The sequence below is a fragment of the Diadema antillarum genome, unplaced genomic scaffold, assembly GCF_040938485.1.
Source record: "Diadema antillarum isolate AM-2024a unplaced genomic scaffold, OU_Dant_1.0 seq00000462_RagTag, whole genome shotgun sequence".
NCBI classification, from domain to species: Eukaryota; Metazoa; Echinodermata; class Echinoidea; order Diadematoida; family Diadematidae; genus Diadema; species Diadema antillarum.
In genome coordinates this window covers 1,273,200-1,298,279 of record NW_027271433.1, presented here as the reverse complement: position 1 = coordinate 1,298,279, position 25,080 = coordinate 1,273,200, and the positions used below count along the sequence as shown (strand labels likewise).

Below are 25,080 nucleotides of genomic sequence, written 5' to 3'. Positions count from 1 at the left end.
GAAGTGGGAGTGTTTCGATGATGCGAAGGGTCGCGTGACATCTCGCACGTGCGATAGGTGACGCGCGAATAAAGGTCGCGATTAGTCAAAAGTGACATTAATGATAATAATTACGCACTTAATACACACTAAAATCTACAGTGATTGGATTAACACTATATCATGACAGAGACTCCAACCCTCCCGTTTTCGATGGGAGATCTCCCGCCGAAAGCCCATTTTTGCAAAATCTCCCGTTCTCCCGTTTGAGATTTGATTTCTCCCGCCCTGGCTCTGTGTCTCCCGGTGGAAAGGATTTCTTACTTACTGCTATCGTATGTTGAAAAAATAAGCTTTAGATAGCACCAGAGAACATCTAAAACCCTGGGAACTTCGCGCTTCGCACACATCAACTTGGAGTCTCCCGTTTGTTAGGGGTTTCGGGCGGGAGAATCTCCAGATCAGAAGGTGCTTGGGGTTGGAGTCTCTGTCATGAATATTAAATCTACGTAACGTGTGCTACATCATTGCAACACGACATAACAGTGAACCGGTCTAAACCAGATTGAAAGGTCAACCAACTATACCAGGTACATGGAAATTTCCACTAGCTATGTAAGGCTGGGAAAATCTTACTGATATTCATAGTAAGCAGTGACAAAATAAACTAGCCATTTTCAATACACAGGGCTACTACACATAAAGTAATGATCGGCTAATCGAGCCACTACAGACTCATTTTCTTTCTAGTAAGGTTTATGAGAGCATGTCATGTTGTTTCCTAAAAAATGGCAGGGAAACAGTTACAGTTACAGTTGTGTTCAAACTGACCTAATGGTGCTGATCATGTGTACTTGTTATAGTCTTGTTATCAGATCTTACACCAAACTTTGATAAACTAGAGATGCTACCCTAGGTTGGTAAGACTACATCATATTAATCATTTTGTAGATTAATTGATGCTTGAGCTCTATTCAGCATTTGACAGATAGTTTCTAGAAAGGATGCCAACATCCATTAATTTTGAAAGTCATGATGGCAGTCGGTTGTCGTAAATTCTCAGAAGTGTCAACTTGTCTTGAAATGCCATATACCCAATAACAAGTCACCATAAACATGCACCATGCCTTATGCAGATGGAGGGGAAAAAACATGATCACAGTAGCAGAGGGAAATACATTTGATATTTTGATATGCAGTGCCTCTTATATATATTCCATGGATGATTTTTAAACTGATTTGAATTACCAGTTGCATGAAAATTACTATGCCATAAAACAGCAACAACAAAAACACCGGTACCCTGTATTGTGTTAATAGATGCAAGTAGGATTTGGGAAATCTTCTGAGGCCAAGTTTATGATTATGGTTAATGTAGAAGTAGAAGTTGCCTTTCCTTCTTGACAAATCTGGTGTCAAAATTGTGAATAATACTGAAAATGATATTTGATTAACTTTATGTGTCAGAGGAGAATAGTTTATTGGGATTTCCCCTCCCCCTTAAAGAAATGTCAACAAAAGACAAAAAAGGAGAAGAAAAAAAATGTATTTCCGCTTTGATAAGTGGGTGGATGCTGGAAGTGAGTTTGAGTTATGGGCATGTGCATTTACATTCCCACTTTCATGTCAGAAATATCAGTTTAAACAGCTATCAATTTCTGTTGAGTGCTGAAGAGTTAATTTCATGATAATAGGAAGGACAGATATGAGTAGAAAGTAAATCAGAAGGGCTGTATTTGCATTTGCCAAAAGCAAACTCAGAAAGACTTTTGACATTCTGTTTTATGTTTCTTACTATTTTGCTCCACTGTGTATACATGCAACTAAAAACAACATCAAACAAAGAACAAAAACAAGACACAATGACATTTTTTGTTATTTTTCTTAGGTGTAGTTTTGAGACCCCCAAAAGATAAAGGATGTCAGTGAAAGTAATCATCTATATTCCTCAAGGATGTGCTTTAATCTGTTGGCAAATGAATAGGGTGTTCAGACACAAAAAATTTATACCAGAACGGTATAGCTTTCGGTATAAACTGGCTTGCATCTGAACAGGGGGTTAGAGGGTCATGTGACCTAGATTTGTCATAAGTGAGAGAAGAGCAAGCATTTCCACAAAAAGAAAGTAACAAAGGACCGGCAAAGTCATAGTTAACTCTTGGGGTAGGTTTGTCCAGTCATTTTTTTGTTTCCATTTAGTTTTTTGTTGTTGTAATTCTTATCAACGTGTCAATCCTGATGAGACCATGAGAACTATTTCCCAGAATAATGTGCTGCCACTCAGTACCAGTTTGATGTCCTTGTGAGCAATGTTCGATGTGTGCCTCAAAATTGTTCATTGTTAGGAATTGGGCAATAAATCTGCTGTTTCCAATAAGATTACCGTAAAGTTCCGTATATAAGACGCACCCGTGTATAAGACGCACCCCTACTTTCGGACCTAAAATTTAAAAAAAAAAAAAAAAAACACGAAAATTTTCACGCAAATATTGCGTGTGTCATACATATTATTTCATCTCAAAATTTCCCTAGAAATGTATTTGCTCTATTTTTCGTTTCCTTTTATATTTTCTTTTAACGGTATTCATCGGACATCGGCAAAATATGGAAGTCGCAAAATGCGAGACTTGTCTCGGTACTCACTTGCTATTGTTTTGCCTTTCAATCGTGGTACATGTGTCATGCATATCGTACTCACGAGTGTACAGTACGATCTTTGCTGTCATGATAGCAGAGGGTCTCGCATATTGACGCATGTCAGACTGGAAGGTTCATTACGGAAAATAAGAAAAACATCAACAAGTGTAGCAGAGGGATCATACGGCAAGACGTACGGTGCGTACGGTAGTACACTCATGCACTACCAGTAACGTGTGTCTCTTGTACCATGCTTGTATGCACAGGCACAGTGCTAGCCTTTTGCAAAAGGCAGCTCGCTATAATTTCAGCACACGCACACAGAGAGCAATGGACTTGCACACACAGCGCGCAACGGGCAAGCGCACTTCGATCCGATCGCTGTGTGCACGCGAGTCCATTGCAAAAGCCTCTCTGCAGCTGCTGCCTTTGCCAAAGGCTTGCTAGCTAGCTACAGTGTAGCTATGCTATCCTAGCTGGCCTCGTGAAAGTGTAGCTATGCTATCCTAGCTGGCCTCGTGAAATGAAGAGCAAACGAATGACGTGAATATGCATGCATGCTTCACACATCGTTCATATTTGCGGTGACATAGTGTCGATCCTGTGGCCATATTGATACTAGTACATTGATAAGTTTTACGGTATCGGTAATTTAGTAATGATACCTGTACATCGCGTATTCCAGCTACTAGGTTGGCTGTTGGTAGCTTGGTAGACTGACATCGGTAGCATACAGCAGTGCTGTTACAGCTGTTGTCTATGGCCAGATTGATACATCGTTACTGCACAAGGCCGATGTAAGTTTATCTCGTACTTGCAGCTTTTGTGTGTGTCCAGATTGAAAGATCGCTAATTTATCCGTAAGTTTTAGTGATTGCTTACCTTCCAAACGTCGATGGGCATACATGGCTCCAAGTTGGCCTTATAAAATTGGGTGTACATGACGGATTTTTTTCCGTGATTCGACTGTACCCGTGTATACGACGCACCCCCGATTTTCAACGTTTTCCGACGAAAAAATAGTGCGTCTTATACACGGAACTTTACGGTATATGGGGATATTTGACCTTTGTACCTTAGTGTTTATGATTAAATGCCACTTTATGAGTTCAATGTACTCATGAATATCATTGTCATGTTCATGGGGCCTTTGTCCTTGCATTATTGTGCATACACTTGCAAATGCCATTGCAAAACAAATTTACCGGCTATTTGGTTTTTGTTACCTCCTCAGTCACACTATACCATGCTGAGTCCTTGACACACATGGATCTACAAAATTTGTACAATGGAATATAGGCCTACTTAGCTTGTCATGTTTAGACTGTGATATTTCATTGTGGATAAACAATTAAATGGGCTTACTCGCTAACTTTATGAGCAATAAAGTGCTCTAACGTGCCTGGGGATGAACGAGATGTACATAGAACTATTAGAGGGTAGGATTCTACAACACGTTCATCACATTCAGGGGCAGATCCAGGAATACCAAAAGGGGGGGGGGGGATGGGCGCCAAAAATATTTCTGGTGCCACTTACGGGGTTTCATCGGCTGACAAGCATAAAAAAAGTGCTTTAGTGCAATTTTTTCGTTCCTTATGCCACTTCTGGGTGTCATTGGATGACAAGCAAGCAAGCAAAAAAAAAAAAAAAAACGCTTCGGCACACAATTTTTCCATTCCTCGTGTCACTGCCGAGATTCATCGCCTGACAAGCAAAAAAGAAAAGGCTTCGGCGCAGTTTACGATTGGCTGACAGGATGGTTTCTCCGAAAATTAAAAGGGGGGATGTCTATGCCCCCTTTCATATGTTTTATTTTTATTTCTTTTGTTTAAAAAAAGAGGGGGCCCCGCTGATACCCCCCCCCCCCCCCCCCCCCCCCCCCCCCCCCCCGTTCACTGCGCTGATTTGCAGAGTGAAAGAGGTTATACACACCACCTTTTCTAAGGCAAAGGGGAAATTCCCGCATCGAAGTATACCGGTAGTTCCGTTTCCCTGGATGTTGTGATACTTAATTACCTTTTCCGACTGGCAGGTATCTATCATTTGTAGTTATGTTTGAAAAATGCATCAAATCTTTCTTCAGACACTGAAATGAGGCTCGGTCTGCGATGACAGCAAACTGTGGTTAGAGGCACTGTTTACCAGTGGGAGCAGTGATTTTAAAAAATGTTCAAGTTTTCGCATTTTCAAATTTGATACATATGTGTAGATCAGTTGTATCACAAAATCACAAAACATCCTACCATATAAAAGTTTTGCCATATAGCCTAATTAATATACAGAGATATCTCTATTTTTCTCAATAAACCATAACTTCAGATGGTTTATTTTAGAAACAATTCTTGTATAAATATTGTTCACATTTTGTATATTTAGCAATACTTGACATTGATTGTAATGATTAACATTTTGACATTGGTTGTTTCTATCCCTAACTCACATGTTAGAACTATTTTGAAGCACTAAAGCTAGGTTTTTCTTTCATCTGCAAATGGTAAATAATGCCTTTAACACATTTTCATATAAGTTCTGTTGCCAGTGATGTGAAAAGGCTCAGAAGGAATAGCAGACACCTTCCTTTCCTGGATATCTTCCTGAAGTGTGATTTTCTCGCTAGTAGGAAAGGAGCTGCTTTTTCCTTCAAATATCGTTGGATTTATGTCAACTTTCTCTGTTACCCTCTGAATTTTTTCCTCTGTAATCCAGATTCTGCATTATGCCATTTGGAGTTATGTAGATCTTTTTGGCGATGTTTATTATTATGAAAGTTCATTATTTCTAAACACAATAAATTGCCTATACCTAGAGGTTCGTTTATGCAAACATTTTTGGCATTATTCAGAAGGTCCGTTATTTGGAAGGTTCTTGAATTTCTGATTCTTGTGGAAAAATACTGCAAGATAATGACCATGACATGTGATGAAAAATCAGATGTGTTAAAGGATAGGACAGTGCAATCAAAGGTGTTTTTCAGGGTTCGAAATTGGCGATGGTCCGCTGGCCATTGGCCACCCAAAATCATGTCGGACTAGCTAAAAATCATAAAATTCTGAAGTAACTAGTCCGTCTGGCTAGCCAAAATATTGCTTCAATGTCAAAATTGATTCTAAGTAGTCAGCCTGGCTAGTTAAAAAAAAAGTTAAGTGCGACCCCTGTTTTTTCAAAGGACTCCTGTACAATTTTTCTGCATTAATCAAAATGCAATTTACAACAGATTTTGCAGTTAAGCTGCTGATTGTTAAATGAAGTGTATTCGGTTGTCATCCTTGTCAAGTTCAACTTTTACTTCAATGTATAGTACTTGAAATGCTGTTGTTGTAAGCACATGGAAAGTCTCACTGTATACTGGGCAAGATTTCTAACTATAATTAGTTTTTGAGGAATTTGTGTCTTTTTGCCCAGTGCCTACAATTTGCTCTCCAGTGGAGCAATGGAGTCTCTATATGATAAAGTTACTCCCATCCATCAAAAAACAAAACAAAACAAAACAAAAACACTTCAAGTTGTTTAAAGGAGCCATAATTTGTTTCAAAGACAGAGTTCTGTTGTCTGTCTTTCAGCCTACATGTACTTTAAGAAATACAAATTGTTCTCTTAAAATATTGAAGATTTATCTAAAACAATATGTGTGACGTGTACATGGGAAGGACAAAGACAGATTTTCCTCCTCTTATTTTTGGACTTCAAGTGGAACAAATGTTAAAGAAATTTCTGCTTGGGTGATTGTATCTAGCTGTTTGTAAAGTACTCAAGTAGATTCTTTTTCCTTTTGTGCTAAGAGCACAAACCTTGAAACATGACAGTGGAAAAAATTTAAACAAAGGAGTGATTCAAAGGAGAGAGCCTTAGCATCTCATGCCAACTTTGTTACTTAACTCTGCATTAGTCATGGCTGCTATTTGCGAGAATTACTCATTTGTATTCTGCAACCCCCTGTACTTTGAGAAAGTCGAAAGAATTGTCAAATAGAAAGTCCTGATAGATAAGAATATTGTACCTTATTTCTCCATCCATTCATGTCAGAAAATATCCCAATGCCGACACTAATGGGTCTGTGAGTTTGTCACAGATTTGAGGTCAGTCATCATTCTTCATCTTTAATACGATATTAGGAAGAGAAAAGGAATTTCTTGGCTTCCAGCAATGCTTGCATAGCAACAGGTTTTGGGATGGTACACTATTCGTCTGTTTTTTTTTCAGCACCAGCATGAGGGACATCATTTATTTTGGAGGCAGCTCCTTGCCAAATTTGCAAGCATGCTTTGTCAATGATAACATTTATATTGAACCTATCTACATGAAAACAGATAAAGCACCTGCCTCTCTCACATCCAATAAGCTGTGTGGGGATGTTTGGGTTGGGAAGGCAACAAATCTTGGGGAATCTACGCCAAAAAAGAAAAAAAAGAAAAAAAAAAGGTTTTAGCCCAGAAAGTTAAGTTTAGAACTGGACGGTCAGTACACTGTGGTCATCCCATGCATGTTGTGTCGGGGGTCATGGCCAGTCTTTGATCACATTCCTTTATCTTGTATATATGAAGAGTTTTATTGCAAAATGAGGTAAGTCCCATCTTTACACATTTCAGAGTAAGTCCATCACCAGATAGAGCAAAATTAACCCTTTCCAGTAATGCCTCACATAATAAGGAATATTCGAGAAGTTATGATTAAAAATATCCTGTATTTTGATATAATTTTCTTTTTCTTATGTCAACTTAACAAGAATGGAGTTAGGTCCTTTTTTCCAATAAAACTCTTCATATATAGTATCATTCTACTGTATAATTATGTGACCCATCACCATTATACAAATTATTAAGTTGTGACATTCTTGATGGCAGCGTTCCTTGCAGAAAGTCGCAATCTTTATCATCACATGACTTTTACTTGACATGTTGTCACACACAAATATGGAAGCCACCCATCCAGGCTGCATAGCTATAGTTACATGAGGCAGACTGTAGAACTAGTTATGCATACTCATTTTGATGGCACGATATTTGCTCCTGTGACAATTGCTCCTGTCTTATTTTCTTCAAGGACTTAGGGTTAGGGTTGTGATAAGGTTTTATGTTAAGTTTGATGTGAGGATTAGGATTAGGGTTGGGGTTATGTTTGTGAGTAGAATTTATGTTTGGCTTAGCATGGTGGTGAATATATTTTATAGGAGTAATTGTTGTGGATGCAGATGACATGGAACCGATATTTCCTAATGATAATGGGCCTTCTGGAAAAATATTTTATCCTAGCAATCTGTTTTGTGCTTAAGCCTTTTTAGGAAGACCTTGATATCATTTCCAGTAATACTTGTCTATACACAACACTCTCTTGCAGTTGTAGTTAACATAAATTACTGTACGGGCAAATGCTTCCGTACATTGTAACAAGACAGAGTAAAGAGTTGATGGGAGAAAAATGTTGATTACAATTACAAGTGAATGCTGGGATGTGGTTTTCCAATAACGATAATGCTGTGACTTGTAAAACCACTGCATGCGGAAGTCTGAGGACTCTAAGCCATAGAAAGGAAAAGGATCTTATCTAGCCTGCAATAGCATTCGTACTTAAGAAAGAAAGTTGATATTGTGTGTGATTGTGTGTGATATTATAAGTAGACCTCTTTCATTTTCTTGTAGCCCCTAGGATTGTTTAAAAATCCAGGAAATAAAAAATGAACTGAATACTACATGTTTCACAACCATAATGTGAGCGAGGCTTCCAAACCATCACCAGCTTTCAGCAGTCAAATCACCCTCTTGTTCTACACCCCACCCCGTAACCGTATTGTTATCAGACTGCATATGGTTTCAACTAATTCAATGTTGAATGCATTTTGTGACTCTATGTTTAAAGGGATTATATAGTTTTGGTGGAGACCTAACTTCAGGTTTCTAACATCTTTGGTGAGATAATGAGAAACCTCTTATGAAATATGAAAGAGCCTGTAATTCCAAGAGGAAGTCAAAGTTTATTTGATAAAAATTGGTTCTGAAATGGCCGAGATACCCAAAACAGAGCGATCCAAATAAAAGGTGGGACCCACATTTCATTATGATGGCTTTGTTTTACTTTGTTTTTGGATGTCTCAGCCATTCCAAAACCGATTTTCATCAAATCAACTTTGAATTCCTCTTAGAACGGTGTGCTCTGTACTATTTCATGAGTAGTTTCTTGGTATCTCACAAAAAGTTAAAAGCCCAATTCTCACCTCAACCAATACTATACCACCCCTTTAAATCTAGTGTTGTCTCCCCAGATTGAAGGCACAGTGAGTTTTTAAAGAGTTTTTTTTTTTTTTTTATAGCAATTTACCCCTTCCACTCTGTAGCTTACACAGTGTAGTTCTTATCTTGTGTGCATTCCTCTTTCTTTAATTCCTTGTATATTTCTGGGTCTTTGGCTCATCAAAACAGTAGGACTTGGGAGAGTCCATTTTGTTCACAGGTGTGAGGCACAGCATGTTCATGTCTAAAGGCTTGAAGCTGAGTGATTAAAAAAAAAGATGTTTTTGGTATCCCAAAAAAACAAACATGGCTTTTTGTCTGGTATGGATCCTGTTTGAAAGCAAGGTCAAATGGTTTGTAGTCAGAATTTTGAGGGAAACTGGCAAAGTTCCTCATAGATTTTATAGGAAATGAAAAAGACTGTGGCAAATGATTATCATTTTATGGTGTAAACCTCAGAGCAAGCATAATCAGATATAGATGATGAGTTTCCGTTGATGAAACCAAGGAGCGGTAGCTCGCTGATGAAACTAAATTGCAGGCCGGATGGTTTTCAGGAAGCAAAGGAGAAGAAAGATCTGAATATACATTGTACTCCATGAATTCAGAGGAAAATTTGAGGAATATTCAATGCATAGCTTTGCAGCAAGTTAAGAAGGATATTTATACAAAGGTTTGTGAGTTAAACCTCTGCTTAAAAAAAACAAACATTGTGCAAGGATGAAATGAAAACATTAGCTCCCTAGCTGTGCTGGCATAATGCTGTAACACAGAGAACTATGGGGGGGGGGGGGGGGGGGGGGGGGGGGTTAGTCCCCTATTATACTCGAGCGGGTGTCCATGGAAATGCATTTTATAGCAAAATCAACTTATTCTCAATGGATCTATCGCTACAGACATATTATATGTAAATGCATCTTCTGTTTTTGTTTTTGTTTGTTTGTTTGCTTGTTTGTTTGTTTGTTTTAAGTACCACTCACTATCCTTCAGGGAATAGTGGTATGACTGGACTTGCCAGTTGTAATAAAATGTGACGGATTACAGGTTACTCTAGTCATGGTCGTTTTTAACGTTTCTTCTCCGAGGAAGTACTTTTTTTTCGGGGTGGTTTTTATGGACTGCAGACCGCACTGACCAGGCATCTTAATGATGGCCCAGTGCAAATATCACAGGTGAATCCAAAGAGGAGTTTAACCCTAGAAACCAAATACAGATGGATGCCATGGACAACAGATTACAGTATTTATCCAGGCTTGAATCACACTGACAGAAAATAGTATATTGGTGTCTGTAACTTTACTCCACAGTAAGCATAGATGATAGTCTGTTGCAAAGTTGAAATCATTGTTTTTTAGACTCCTTTCCTACTTTTTTTCACATATGACAGTGTACTTGGCCATTAACAAGGAGAGTAGCCTCATGCATGACTATAGATGGGATCTAGGTAATTGCTTCTTCTTTTTTCCCTTAAAATATTTCTGCCATTTTTGCACAAGACCTTGGCATGTGTAACAGTCAGATCATAGAAGATAACTCTATTGCAGACACAGTTTTGATATGTGTGTTTGATTCAGGTTGTTTGTTTGCCTAAAGTGGCAGTGCAATCTATTGTGCTAGTGCCGAGTATACTACAGCTCTGAAATACCATGCCATTTTTGCTGCAAGGACATTTATGTATATGTACACTATTTGAAATAATTTGTCCTGCACATACTTCCTCATTTTGGCACATCCAAAATGCGATGTCAATAAGCCCACAAACAATGTAATTATATTATTTTAAAAAAAGTATTTTTTTAGATCAATTTTATCACAAAGGCAAATGAATTGAGTTCTTTTGTTTTTCTTGTTGCAGTGGCATGTGAGAAAATAAGTAATGCGGTCTAGACATAAAAATAACATTTGATGTACTTGACAATATTTTGGTAAGATCTCATTTTAACTATCAATCACATTAGGGCACAACATGATTATCAAAGAATGCACCCTTTGATAATTTTGTGATTGCAAAATGTGGAATAGTGTAATGGATTAACTGGTCATAATATTTCCACAAGCAATCTATGGAGCAGTTGATGTACATTGTAGTGGATGGCATGACGTCCATGGACAGAATTGTTTGCAAACCAGTAGTGTGTGGAATAAGGAAGTTATTATGCCCTGAAATGTCTTCTGACATATTTACAGTCAATATTTGAAGACAATGGGTGGGAACATATTGTGGAATTGATCTTTGGGCAAGTCCAAGATAACACGCGCGTTACGTATGGGACATTCAGAGACTTTTATGACCTGAAAAATAGTGTTAATGGCCTTTGATCATATTGAACTTTATCATGGTGATGGATATCTAGGAGAAGTATAATCATGTAAAAAATTGAGAAAAATGACCTTGACAATTATATTCTAGAAGAGAAAATATGTGCCGTTACGTATGGGACCAGAAAAATTTTGTTTTTTTGAACATTTTTTTCAACCTCAAAACTCTCTGAAAGTATTTCATTCTACAACTTGTAACTCACTGTGATGAAAGTCACAACACTCAAGATTATCACAGGTAAGTTTCATGTCATTAGGCAAAAAGCTCTAATTACAGGTTCTAATTAAAGACAGACATGACGTGTTACGTATGGGACAGTTACGTATGGGACACTTTGTCCCCCATTCATTTAGTGTGTGGAGAACCATGTTTATGGGTATTTTGCATAATTATTGAAGTAAAATCAGTTGAAACTACTCAAATACTGATCCAGATTGTCAAGGAAACAATATTCCCCAAATATTCACCATCATAGTCATATTCAATCATATTTTCATATTTTTATGACCAATCTGAGTATGCATGCCCTTTGTCCCCCATTCGTTTAGTGTGTGGAGAACCATGTTTATGGGTATTTTGCAAAATAATTCTGCAAAATACCCATAAACAAATTTTTGCATAATTATTGAGGTGGAATCAGTTGAAATTACTCAAATACTGATCCAGATTGTCAAGGGAACAATATCCCCCAAATATCTACCATCATAATCATATTCAATCATATTCTATATTTTTCATGACTAACCTGAGTATGTATGCCCTATTTTTTATCAGGATAGTTACTACTAAAAAATTGAATAGTTTAAAGTGTTTACTTCCATTGAAGAAGGGCAGTTTGCCATTTAGTTTCAATAAAAAACAACTTGACACAAGAAATATTAATTTCAATAGATAAGCAATACCTGCTGCGTGGAATTCCAGTAATCGAGTAGATGTATGATGTCTGTCTAGCAGTCAGGTCATTGATTTGATTCACACCTCAGTATGTATGTACCCATTAATTTTGTTGTGGCTGCTATTGAAAACTGAATAAGGACAATTTGTGTATCACTTGCAATTTAAAAAAAATCATTTTACTTTATTTTTTTTTTGTTGATATCACAACCGTTTCAATTTGGATCTCCATCAAATTAACTTTGAATTCCTATAGTCTTACAATTGTATGCTCTTTAGTAATTCATATCATTGGTTTCCAGTCATCTCATAAAATGTTGAAAACTGAATCCCCATTTCTACAAAAACTATACCATCCCTTTAATGCTGATTTTCATTGTGTATTTTGCCATCTTCCCCTCCCCCTTTCTGAAAATTGTTCAGTCAAGTTCATGTATTGTTTCAAGTGTCTATAACTCAAAAAGTAGCTACAAAGTTGGGATGCTTTCTTCAGGATGATTGACCATTTGTGTACAGAGAGACCTTCCCAGCTAGCTACATGCATTCACATGCAATATATATGAGGATGTCCCATACGTAACATTATTTCAATGCCTTATAAAAAAAATTTCTTTTACTGTTTTTTCTTTTTTCTATGGTATTTAATTTCTCTAAACAATAAATTAGAACTTTCCAAAAGGGCATTCAAATAACCTTAGCAATTTGAGAAAAAACCTAAAAAAATGACCTCATTTTGTTACGTATGGGACATCTCATGATAGGACACGAGCTAATTTGCATAATCATTTGCATAATCCCTAAATTTTCATACCAAGTTAAACTATTTGATGAACTTCTTATGTCCACATATTAATCAAATATCATTTGCTTTCCTTTGGATAAATATGAATTTTTATAAATGTCCCATACGTAACGCTGTGTTTTACATTTATGCAAATGAAGCCCTTGAAATTTGCATAAATTTACGTAATATAATTTTTTCCTCCATGGAAATCAAAACTTCAACTCATAAGCTTCAAAATGATACCAAATATGTCAATATTGAGCAAAGATGAAATTTTGCCTTCTGAGGGGACCTTATCTTGGACTTGCCCCTTTGTGTTTATATAAATTTGCTTTTAAAACTTTTCCTTTCTACTCCCTGAATCTGATAAAAAAAATATCAAGGAACTTGTCACTGTATCTGTGTCAAGTTACCTGTTTTGTTTGTTTTCAATCGTAGTATATTCTTTATTTCATGGAAATAACATAACATTTTCTACTATAATATATAATTCTATTTTCTCTTGGACACTGCCTTATGGGAACACAAAAATTCAGAATTCAAAGATAAATGTGCTTTATTCAGTATGAATTGTGATATTCACTACCCATACTTACTCATTATCGCTGGTACGTATTTCATAGTCTACAGCCCTGAAAACCATTCAAACTGTTATGTTAGTATTATTTTAAGACATTCTTTTGACATTTGGAGAAAATGTACTGTGGGCTTCTAAGGGTGTGTAGAGGCTGAGGAAACCATTCTGTACCATGTTATAATTGACTTTGATATTACCACAGAATTTTTTAGTCATAAAAACTGTGTGTCCCTTTCTATCCTATTTATTAAATGACCTCAAAAATAATGTTCATTACAATAATGATTATCATTTTAATTGTGATATTGACAGGGTCATTACTTTCAGGAAAGTAAGAACCATCATCATTAATTATGATTAATTACAGTACAATCATTGCCCTGTACAATATAACTGGCTCCACCAAAAGGAATTGCATAAGTGCTCTGCAGTTGAACTTTTGCGCCTCATATCATGACAAATTCACATGTATCTGTTGTCATGCCATTTCTGGATATTTCTTGAAAATGTGTACATGCCACAAAAACAAAAGTATTGGTGTAGATACAGAAAGAAATGCATTTATGTAATAAAGAACATGGTGCAAGTTAGTATGAATCATTGCACTGCTCACTCACTTGTTAACTGTGGAAGTTGGACTGACCAGCAAGATTGTTTGGTATCCATAGTAACCTCCAGCCTCTTTGATTGTTCTCAAACCACACATACACCTTAATAGCATTCCAGAGTAATGATTGTCCTGGTGCTAAATTGCAGAGAATGATACAGGGACGTTGTCTTGAATCATCACGTTTAAAGGACAAGTTCACCTTCATAAACATAAGGATTGAGAAAATGCAACAATGTTAGTAGAACACATCAGTGAAAGTTTGAGGAAAATTGGACAATCGATGCAAAAGTTATGAATTTTTTTAATTTTTGTCTTGAAACCGCTGGATGAGGAGACTACTACAGCTTGTGAGTCATATGCGTACAACAGTATAAAGAAAATGTAAAAGAAAATTCAACATATTTTCACTTTTTTCGCATAATAAAAGAGCACTTGACTTGCCTCTTTCTAAAGGCAGGGGGAATAATATTACCCATAACATTTGTTGGTAACGAGTCAGGGGAATGTATACTTTTTTCAACAGATGGAATTTTGTGAAATTCTCTTTATATTTTCCTTATATTGTTGTACGCATGTGACATCTAAGTTATTCATACACTGCAGTAGTCTTCTCATCCAGCGGGTACTGCACAAAAAATTCAAAAATTCATAACTTTTGAACGGATTGTCTGATTTTCCTCAAACTTTCAATGATGTGTTCTACTAATATTGCTACATTCTCTCAATCCTTATGCTTATGACGGTGAACTTGTCCTTTAAGTTTAATACTAGTACCTGGGTATATGCTTTCTTGTGCCTTTGATGCAGTAGTGTGCTCTATGATTTCTTCATGGAGTGAAGTTTATGCAGCAGATTTGAAATGTACCATAACCCTTGGTGGAATTTTCAGTCAAGAATGTGAAATAATGTCCATTTTATAGCTAAATTTTCATTCAGTAAGAAGAGGATAATATAGCAAGTAATATGAAGTGGGAACAATTCATCATCCAAGTCTATAATCTATTTATCTGTCTATCTATCTATCTCTCTATATCTCTATCTATCTACCTATCTATTTATCTTCCCCTCTCTCTGTGTGTCTGTGTTACATTCTTTCATATAATTTCATTCTGTGAAATTTAGTTCTGAAAGTACCTGTAGATTTGAGTGTGTGCAGTGATATTAAGGGAAACCAAATCCAAGCAAAAAAGCAACAGCAACAACAATGATGACAGTGATGATGACAACGATGACAACATCAACATCAACAATAACAATATCAACAACGTCAACAACAACAACTGTTGTGAAATTATATTTACAAGTATGAACTTGTAACTTTATTTACCAGTCTGGAAAAATACTAGCCATGCTATACTATATACCTGGTTTGACTTTGTAGTTTCTCGTAATCTGCTGTGGGAATGCCTTGTCAAAACAGAGAAGAACAATGACAGAGTAACAATGTCCGCTTTAAAACTCAAAACTGAGAGTGTGTGAGCAGATTGCTCTCTGTAATTTTTTGTGACATCACAAAAGAGTGATTGTGCCTTGCTGGCCCTTGCAGAGCACCGAATCGTGCTGGTGCTGATGGCCGAAGAAGTCGATCAGTCGCTTTGCTGCTGACATTGGGATGTTAGCTTGACAGCGGACAAAACAATTGATCGCTGGTTTCGAGTGTCAATTACTATATCACAAAGTCCTGATTTTTTTTTGTACCATGTGCGTGAGTGTGTGCGTGTGTGATGTTGTCATTATCACTCGTGTATCTTGATGTTGTCAAATGCTTCTTGATAATGGGTATCGTTGCCCAATATGAAACAATGAATTTCTGAAGGAGTAGGAAGTCCTACTTCAACTATAGATATAACATCCAAGTTGTTCAGTGGTCTGTTTAGAATTCATGAAAAAAAAAGAAGTCAGTAATTTTTGGCTGCATTAACTTCCTTTTCTCGGTATATAGTTTAGCGAGGGGCTCATGATTCCTACCATGCAGTGCCATGAGATTATAAGCTATTGTTACAGGCACAGCTATAATCATGTGTGTGTGATAGTTGTGATTGGAGGGGACATTTGGAATGTTTCATCCAAGGGGCTTGAAATGCTATTGAGGGAGGTTATAAACCTCTGAAACAAATATCGAGGGACTCATACTCTCCCAGGAATAGTTTTTCAAATCCATTCTTTTCTCTCTTTTTTTTTCAAAACATGCTTCTTCTCAGATGGGCACTGTTATGAGTGCCTGTATTTGCCCCAACCTAATTTTCATTGTGTCAGTGTCTACCTTTTTATATTTGCAAGACTTTTCTCTGTGGAATGAGCCAACAGTGCAACAAAGGACAAGGGTGAATCAGACTGCTTGTCTGACTTTACTGTTTCTATAAACAGATGCAGCTCAAACACAATCAAATTATATTCTAAAAAAGAACCAACCAAACAAATTCTTCATCTTTACAGAAATACCCTGACACAATTAGTCTGTAAATGCAACAATGTTAGAGATTACCAGCAGTATTTGCCAAGGTATGTTGATTGTCAATACTTGAGATGTGTGTAATTTTTGTTCAACCAATATATATCTCATTCTTTTTTTTTATCGTGGCTACTACTAAAACACTGAATAATCTGTACTTGTATATACAAGGTGTATGTCAATGTGAGGCAATTTTTCAGTCAGTTGCAATAAAAACAACTTGAATCAAGAAATCATTAATATGAAAAAAATAGATGATTTGTAAATTTTTAGTGGCTTTAATTTTTATATTCTGTCCAATTATCATGCTCAAATGATGCAGGAGGCATTATTATCATGTTCTCTCTGATATGTATGTGTTAAAGTGTTGCTGTTCTGAGCAACATCGGTATATACCTTTGCAGTAATTTCTTGCTTTGAATCTCTTTTCTAGCCGTGGAGAGCCTCTTGCCAGGCTTCCAGGAGTTCCTGTCGGACCTGGCCCTCATCAACCTGACCAGTGGTCTAAAGCAACAGGTGGAGAAATACCAGCAGAGCATCAGGGACTACAAAGAACAGCACTTCACTGCCCCCACCATGCCCCTGCCACCGGTACCTACAGGTAAGCGCCACGCCCTACCATAGTCAGAACCCATCTAGATGGCATAGTGTGCCCCTTGTCACCATCAGTTGTACCCTTGAGTAAGTGACATGCCTTACCCAAGCCCATACCCGGAGGTGCAATGCGGGTACCATGCCTTACCTCCACCGCCTGAAGTCTTATTTGGGTGCCACATGGCACCACAACCCATATCCATCATAGTTTGGTGCCATGTCTGAACACTCGGTTCAGTGCTTCATTTCATCACAGCAGCTCCAAACTTATGTGTTACAGTAGGTGCCATGTCCTACCACTGCTGGAACCATAGATGATACCATGCTCCACCGTTGCGTAGATGTACCAATTAGATGGCAAGTGTGTCCCTTGTCACCATTAACCATACTCCTAGGTTGGTGACATGCACCACCAAAACCCATACCCAGAGGCACAATATGGGTACCATGTCTTACTGCTGCCTCCTGAAGTCTTATTTGGGTACCCCACCTTACCACCACCCATAGTATACTGATAGTTCGGTGCCATGCCTGGACACGTATTTCAGTACCGGTGCTATAACTAAACTTATATGTTGGTGCCATGCCCCACTACCAGAACCATAGATTAGGCTACCTATGTGACCAAGTAATTTCAACCTATAGATACAGCTTGAAACTTTATCCTCATATGGATGACTCATACTGCCATTATATCTGCAAGAAGATGAAATCGAGAATTCTGTGTCCTTGAGGTATGTATTCTGTGGGCTATATAACTGGATATATAGGTGTGCTGTTTGTAACTTCCAACAAATGCCAGAGAATGCCAGCTGATGACAGAGAAAAGATTTGTTGTTGAGGTATTCATCACATAAAACAAAGGCAACAAATCATTGAAGATTCCAGAAAATTTTGACAAAACGACATCAAAAGGGTTGTGAGCATTGGACTGTTGTTGTGTCATCTAAAGTAGATGACATGTGATCTCTTCAAAAGCATGTTCTTCATCATGTGGCTGTGATGTTGTTTTCAATAATCTCCCTGTATATTTGTTTGTCTACATGTAGACATTACTGGTGCTTATTTTATGTCAATTAAAGAAAAGAATGGTGTTTTGTTGTGATTTATTGAGAGTATGCCAAAGTTTAGCACATCCAATGAAACAAAGATATTTGATTCCTTTGAATAAATTTATTTAAAAAGTGAATTTTTGCTTTTGGGATGTAAGTGATGAATAAGGACATGATGATTATGCAGTCATTATCATGTGATGTGATTATCAAAGACTCCATGGAATTAAGCTTTCATCATTGTGTCAAATTTTACAAAGAGCTCTTTTCTGCACTGCAGATTTGTTGGGCTTACGTTTCATTTTGTAATAATGTTAAATGACAAGTTCACCTATGTGTGGATTGATTGAATGCAGCAATATAAGTAGAACACATCTGTAAGTTAAATATGAAAATCGCACAGTCTATTCAAATGTTATGAATGTTTGAAATTTTAGTTCCACCATCACTAGATGAAAAGACTGCAACATTTTGTGACATCACTGCAGACAATGATATGAAGAAAATAGTACATAAAGAGAATTATACAAAATTGAAATCTTTGAAAACTACACATTTCCTTGACTCGTTCCCGCCGTATGTTAAGGATACTATTGTTCTCCCTGCCTTCTGAAAGATGCAAGTCAAGTACTCTTTTATTATGTGAGAAATATGAAAACATATTGATTTCTGTTTATATTTTCTTAATATTGTTGCTCTGCAGTGCTGTCACGAACTGTTTTAGTCTTCTCATCTAGTGATGGAAGCACTGACACATTAAAGGGATCGTATAGTTTTGGTTGAGACCTAATTTCAGGTTTCTAACATTTTTTTGGTGAGATAATGAGAAACCTCTTATGAAATGTGAAAGAGCATGTAATTCTATGAGGAATTCAACATTTATTTGATGAAAATTGGTTTTGAAATGGCTGAGATATCCAAAAAAGAGCGATTCTAATAAAGTGTGGGACCCACACTTTATTACGATCGCTTTGTTTTACTTTGTTTTTGGATGTTTCAGTCATTTCAAACCCGATTTTCATCAAATAAACTTTGAATTCCTCTTAAAATGGTATGCTCTGTACTATATCGTAAGTGTTTTCTTGGTACCTCACAAAAAGTTAAAAGCCCAATTCTCATATCCACCAATACTGTACCATACCTTTAAAGAATAAGTAACTCTTGAATGGATTTTCCGATTTTCCTCATACTTTCAGTAGTGTGCTCTTCTAGAAATGTTTCTGGATTGTTACTCAATCCATGCATTTACTTTTGAGTAAACTTCTCCTTTAAGTTTTAGGTGAAATTCCTTTGCAATGCTGTCTGGCAATGCTGTCTAGAAATTGTATTTTTGTTGTTCGTGCATGCATGAGTGTGTGTGCGTTTGTGAGTGTGCAGATGCTAGCGGAGCCCTCTGTAGCAGCTTGAGGGACAGTGTGTGTGATATTTGCGATACTTGAATGCAGCCATTTGCAGTTTATTAGTTGACTCCAGCTTTAGTATCCTACTTTGTCTCGGATCGTTAATCATAACGATGTGCGTGATTGCCCCCAATGCACTATTAGGTGGAATGAATTATGATTTTTCCTACAAGCCTTCACCCGCTTACATTAATCACCGCAGACCATTGTCTCGGAATTGTGGTGTGAAAAGCGTAGCTCTTCGTGACCTACCAGCCAAAGTAAATATCAGACGCAAATATGTAGATCAACTTAATTGTATAAAACTGCAGACAATTGAATAACATAAATCTATGTATATATTTGCACAGGAAACTGTTTTAAGAGAGGAAACACACACACACACACAAACCCTAAATATATCTGCAATGTATGTGCATAATGACAACTGTGGAGGTGGAATATGGAACCAAAAGAAAAAAGGAGAAACACCAACATTTTAAACATTTCTCAACAAAAACTAAATATGCAAGACAATAGTCACCCTTTACTCAGTAGATTACTGCATCAATTAGGGCATGTAGAGTGAGCTCAGTTTTGCATCCATGATCATGAAGTAATCATGAAGAATCTTCCTTTCGGATATGCAAAATAGAGTTTTACCTCTAGCTGAAAGGACTGCATCCAATGCAACAATGAAGGATTATTGTGGTTTGTTATGAGCATTAAAAGATTTGTTTGCCAGCATCTGTAATGGGTTGTGAGAAACTTTGTAAACCAGGAAAACTCCTTCTTGCAGTTCTAGGACTGTGTGCATGTTTGCCAACAGAGGGCAGCATATTGTTTGATGATTTGTTTGACATACATTTCCCAGACCTCATTTTCTGAGAACTTCATTCCTTTCATTGCTTGATCATGGAGTCAAATAACGTGCCTAGGAGCATTTAAAATGTGTTTGAAACATAGTGAAATTCTCATTTTGCTGAGAATATCCAGGTGATGTTGTACTTTCCATATTGCGAAGAATTAAGGAGAAATTACCTGAAAGGAATCCCAGTTCTGTAGTGCAGCAAGAATAGTAGGCCCTACACATGTAAAAGTGAAGACATCAGGGAAATGTGTTTATTTCATGGACTGATCATTGTCTTTTACTAGGATAATATGATTCTAGGCAAATGCAGGCAGAGACTAACATGAAATATGATTAAATGTCATATCATCAACAGAACTAAAGACAGCAAATTGACAAGGGGAGGAAAAATGTCAATATCATTGAATTTGATGGATCAGTGCTGAGAATGAATGCTCTGAATTGTGAATATATCAACAACATAATCATTCCAATAAAAGGATTTTAAAATTTTGGTATTTTATGAGAGCTCACATTCATTCAACATGTAAAAGCGAATAATTATACTCCATGCCATCCCATAACTAGGTTTTTGTATAAAACTGGTGATGTTTGTCATTGATGTTTGTCATTCCAAAGGTTCATTAATCTGAAAATGAAATAAGGTTGATTATTACAAAGGCTTGCTATCCCCCCCCACACACATTTATGATATACCTAGATGTTCATTAATCCGAAAATTTAAAAGGATTTCTTAATCCGAACTTTTGTGGAAAATTGAAAGGATTCCTTAATCCAAACATTTGTGGCATTATTCCGAAGGTTAGTTCTTCAGAAGGTTTGTAATTCCGAAAAGGAAATAAAGTTTGTTATTCCGAAGGTTCCAAAAATGATCAATGGAACTTGTTAATACAAAAATGAAAAGAAAGTGCATGCCAGCAAATTATGAAACTCTCTTCATAATTGCATTTTGTTTTCTGATTAATGAACCTTTGGAATAGAACCCTTTTCATTTGTGGAAATAAAAAACCTTATTTTGTTTTTAATTAACAAAGCGTAGGAATCACAAACCTCCAGATTGATAAATATTATTTAATTTACAGACTGAAGGTACAGTTTACCTTTGGGAGCAGTAATTTAAAAAATGTTCGAGATATTGCATTTGATGTACAAGTATGTGATGTGTATGTGTAGGTCAGTTATATCAAAAAACATCCTGCCATGTAAAAACTTTGCAATAAAGCTTAAGACATAAGGAGATATCACTATTTTTCCTCAATAAACCATAACTGTTGACGGTTTAGTCTAGAAACATTTTATTATAACTATTGTTCACGTTTTGTACATTTAACAATATTTACCGGTAACATTGATTATACTGATTCAAATTTTTACATCATGGTTGCTTCTATCCCTAACTCATATTTTAAAACTATTTTGAGGCACTGAAGCTGGGTTTTTGTTTCATTTGCAAATGGTAAATTATGCCTTTAACGAACCTACGGAATAAATCTTTGGAATAAGGAACTGTGGTTAGCATATTTTTGTATCCAACAATGCAGTACATCATAACTTGAGACAAATTGACTTGGAAGCTGGCATTGAGTCAAGTTGTGAAGTTCTTGAAACTGAAGCAAACATTTTCCACCTCCCCTCCTGGCCTGGGAATGAAGTATATAAATGTGAGGTATAGAGTCAGAGAATGCAACCTTCGAATGATTCATCAGTGATCTAGAAACCACTATCAGGATATCAGGGAACATTATTTGGTTACTTATCTCCCAAGCAAAACTGAAACCAAAACCAAATGCTGCAAGACAAGCCAAAAAAAAAAAAAGAAGAAGGAAAAAAAAGAAAGAAAGAAAGGTGGTACGGGATAGCAAGGGTTTACTCTCTTATATTATATATCAACACATTGCAATTAATACAAATAATAGCCTAGATAATGGAAGTCATTGTCATTGCTCTAGTTTTTTTTTTATTTAGCTATTTAAATTTTCTTTTTAGTTGATGAAAACAAAATCTTGCTTCCTATGCACAGTCTATTGGTAACTTGATAAACATGCATGCTGTTCAGCATGTTTTGCTGATTTTGTCTGCTGTGGATGGTGTGTAGGTCATTAGAATTTGGAGGTACCAGATGATTAGCCACCCTGACAAGAAGTATGATCATTTCTTCTTGAAAGAATGTTTCTGCACTAAGCTTTACTGGGTGAAAGTTTCAAAGGGCAGAACTTGTGAGTATGCAGGACTAATAACAAAGAGAAAACAAGAACAAGAAAACAAGAAAATGTGCAGAGAATGTATATTTGGAGCTTCGACAAATAAGCAGCATTACAGTTAGGTATTGTTACAATCGCTTTATGGGGAAAACAAAACTACTATCAACAAAACCAATGCCCACTGCTATCTGGTTGAGAAAATAGGAGTAAACCTTGTCTCCATTCAAGCATTAGCTATTTGTAAGGGTGTTAGTAAGATAATCCCACCATTTTATATCAGTGTGTATACATGTAGGACTAGGCAGGGAGTGATCAGTTTAGCTTTTAAGTTTGTCCTCCCATTGCTAGACAATTGGCAATCAGGAAGTCGGGATGAGGTCCAGCTAAGGGGCAGGATCAAAGGATCAAGTCAAGCATGTCTTGATGGGATGGATAACGGAGATATTTCCGCACAGAGATGTCCATTCCTGTATGATGCCAGCCTAAAAGTGGCCGAGATATTTACATTAGACAAGCCACTTGGCAGCTTCCTGTAGATCTGGCAGATGAAAGGAGATATAATTAGGCCATTCATGCTGTCACTTTAGAATAGTGATCAGTTAGACATACCAGGATTTAAGCCTTGGGCATAACTGCATTTATTAAATGAAAAACTGGAAATTTCACAACTTTATGTACAAACTATATGGCAAGTTGCAAGGGGATGACATGCTCACTGTGCTATTTGCATATTCTTATTCACTGGTCAAGAACTGTTTCCTGAAAATTAGTGAAACCTCCTTATTTTTCACCCAATTTCAATCAAAATTTTACCATTCAGCTCGTAATATTTTATTCTTTCTTATCAGACTAACTTATATTTGGACTGGATTTCCCCTTTAAGGGATGGTATAGTTTTGGTTGAGATGGATATTTAGGTTTTAACTTTTGCCGGGATGATTTGAGACCATTGATATGAAATATTGAAGAGCATACAATTCTAAGAGGAATTAAGAGTTTATCTGATGAAAATCAGTTTTGAAATGGCTGAGATAGCCATACACAAAGTAAAACAAGTAAGTCATAATAAAAGATGGGTTCCACCTTTTGTTAGGATATATTTCTTTTTAAATACATAAGCTGTGAACTGTTGTATCAGATCATTCACAGACAATGAAACAGAACCAAACTCCCTTTGTAGAATTCAATTTATTTAAATTCTGTTCCTATACTACTTTCATGTGAGACTAATATATTCCCAGGTACACAATCTCCTTCAGACTATTTGAAAAGCCTGTTGCATGATCAATGTCTGCCCTTCCGAGATCACCTTCCTTGCATCTTCCTTACCACCCTTACCACATTCCTGGTCAACTTTTTTTTTTCCATGGGCATCATGCCCAAAGTCTGACTAACACGTGATGATAAAAGGCATCCTTCCTAAACTCTGGACGAACTGCTGGAATTAAAGCACATAGTCAAGAAAATGACAAATTGTGTTCAGGAGCATCTGATATTGCCACAGCACGTACAGCTGTATGTGGGTCTTTTTATTGTTGTATGATGTGAAGTTATTTTTTTCTATAGATTTAATGCCACCCAATGTTGAATAATATTGACAAGGATAACAGAGCAATTCACCCAATTCTAAGTGTCTCACTTGGATTAAAAAAAAAAAAAAATTCTTGTGCCAAAATCTAGAAGATAGAAAGTAAAAGAAAAAAAAAGTAATGCTTGAAATCATGACAAAAGTATAAACCAGAAGATTGCAATTTTTTAGAATTAAGGAAAAAAAAATGTCTGATTTGCTGAGTGGAGTATTACTTAAAGAGGAAATCCAGTCCAAATATAAGTTAGTCTGATAAAAAAGAGTAAAATTTTTTTGAGTTGAATGGTAAAAATTTGACTGAAATCAGATGAAAAATAAGGAAGTTATGATATTTTGAAGTTTTGATAATTTCTCCAAAACAGTTCTTGTACAGTGGGTATGAATATGCAAATGAGTGAGCTAACCATGTCATACCCTCACAATTTTCCATTGATCGTGTCCCCCAAAATGACGAAAATTCAATGTTTCTGTCATTGAAGTCTGAAACATGACGTTATTCCTGGTTGAATAACTTCAGAATAGTGATCAGTTAGACATATGAGGATTTGAGCCTCTGGCATAATTGCGTTTGAATGAAAAAATGGAAATTTCAAAATTTTATGTACAAAGTATATGGGAAGTTTCGAGGGATTGACATGCTCACTTTGCAATTTGCATATTCATATTGACTGTTCAAGAACTGTTTCCCCCAAAAATAGCGAAACTTCAAAATGTCATAATTTCCTTATTTTCATCCGATTTCTATCAAATTTATACTGTTGAACTTGTAATATTTTATTCTATTTTATCAGACTAACTTATATTTGGACTGGATTTCCCCTTTAACTTACTTGACTCTATTCATAACAGTGAACTGGTATATGGTGTCAAATTCCAATCTCCAAACACTTTTTCAAACAAACAAGCAAAAAAACA

At 36.4% G+C, this 25,080-nt stretch overlaps 1 protein-coding gene across 1 annotated transcript in view; it reads left to right on the top strand.

Moving 5' to 3' along the window:
- The first annotated feature begins 16,999 nt into the window (after window positions 1–16,999).
- The window catches only part of LOC139733163 (uncharacterized), a 71,069-nt gene continuing 62,988 nt past the window's right edge, over window positions 17,000–25,080 (top strand). The window contains exon 1 of the mRNA XM_071644002.1: window positions 17,000–17,081. Coding sequence (XP_071500103.1) covers window positions 17,057–17,081 — 25 coding nt within the window. The 5' untranslated portion in view covers window positions 17,000–17,056. The remainder of the gene's footprint in view (window positions 17,082–25,080) is intronic.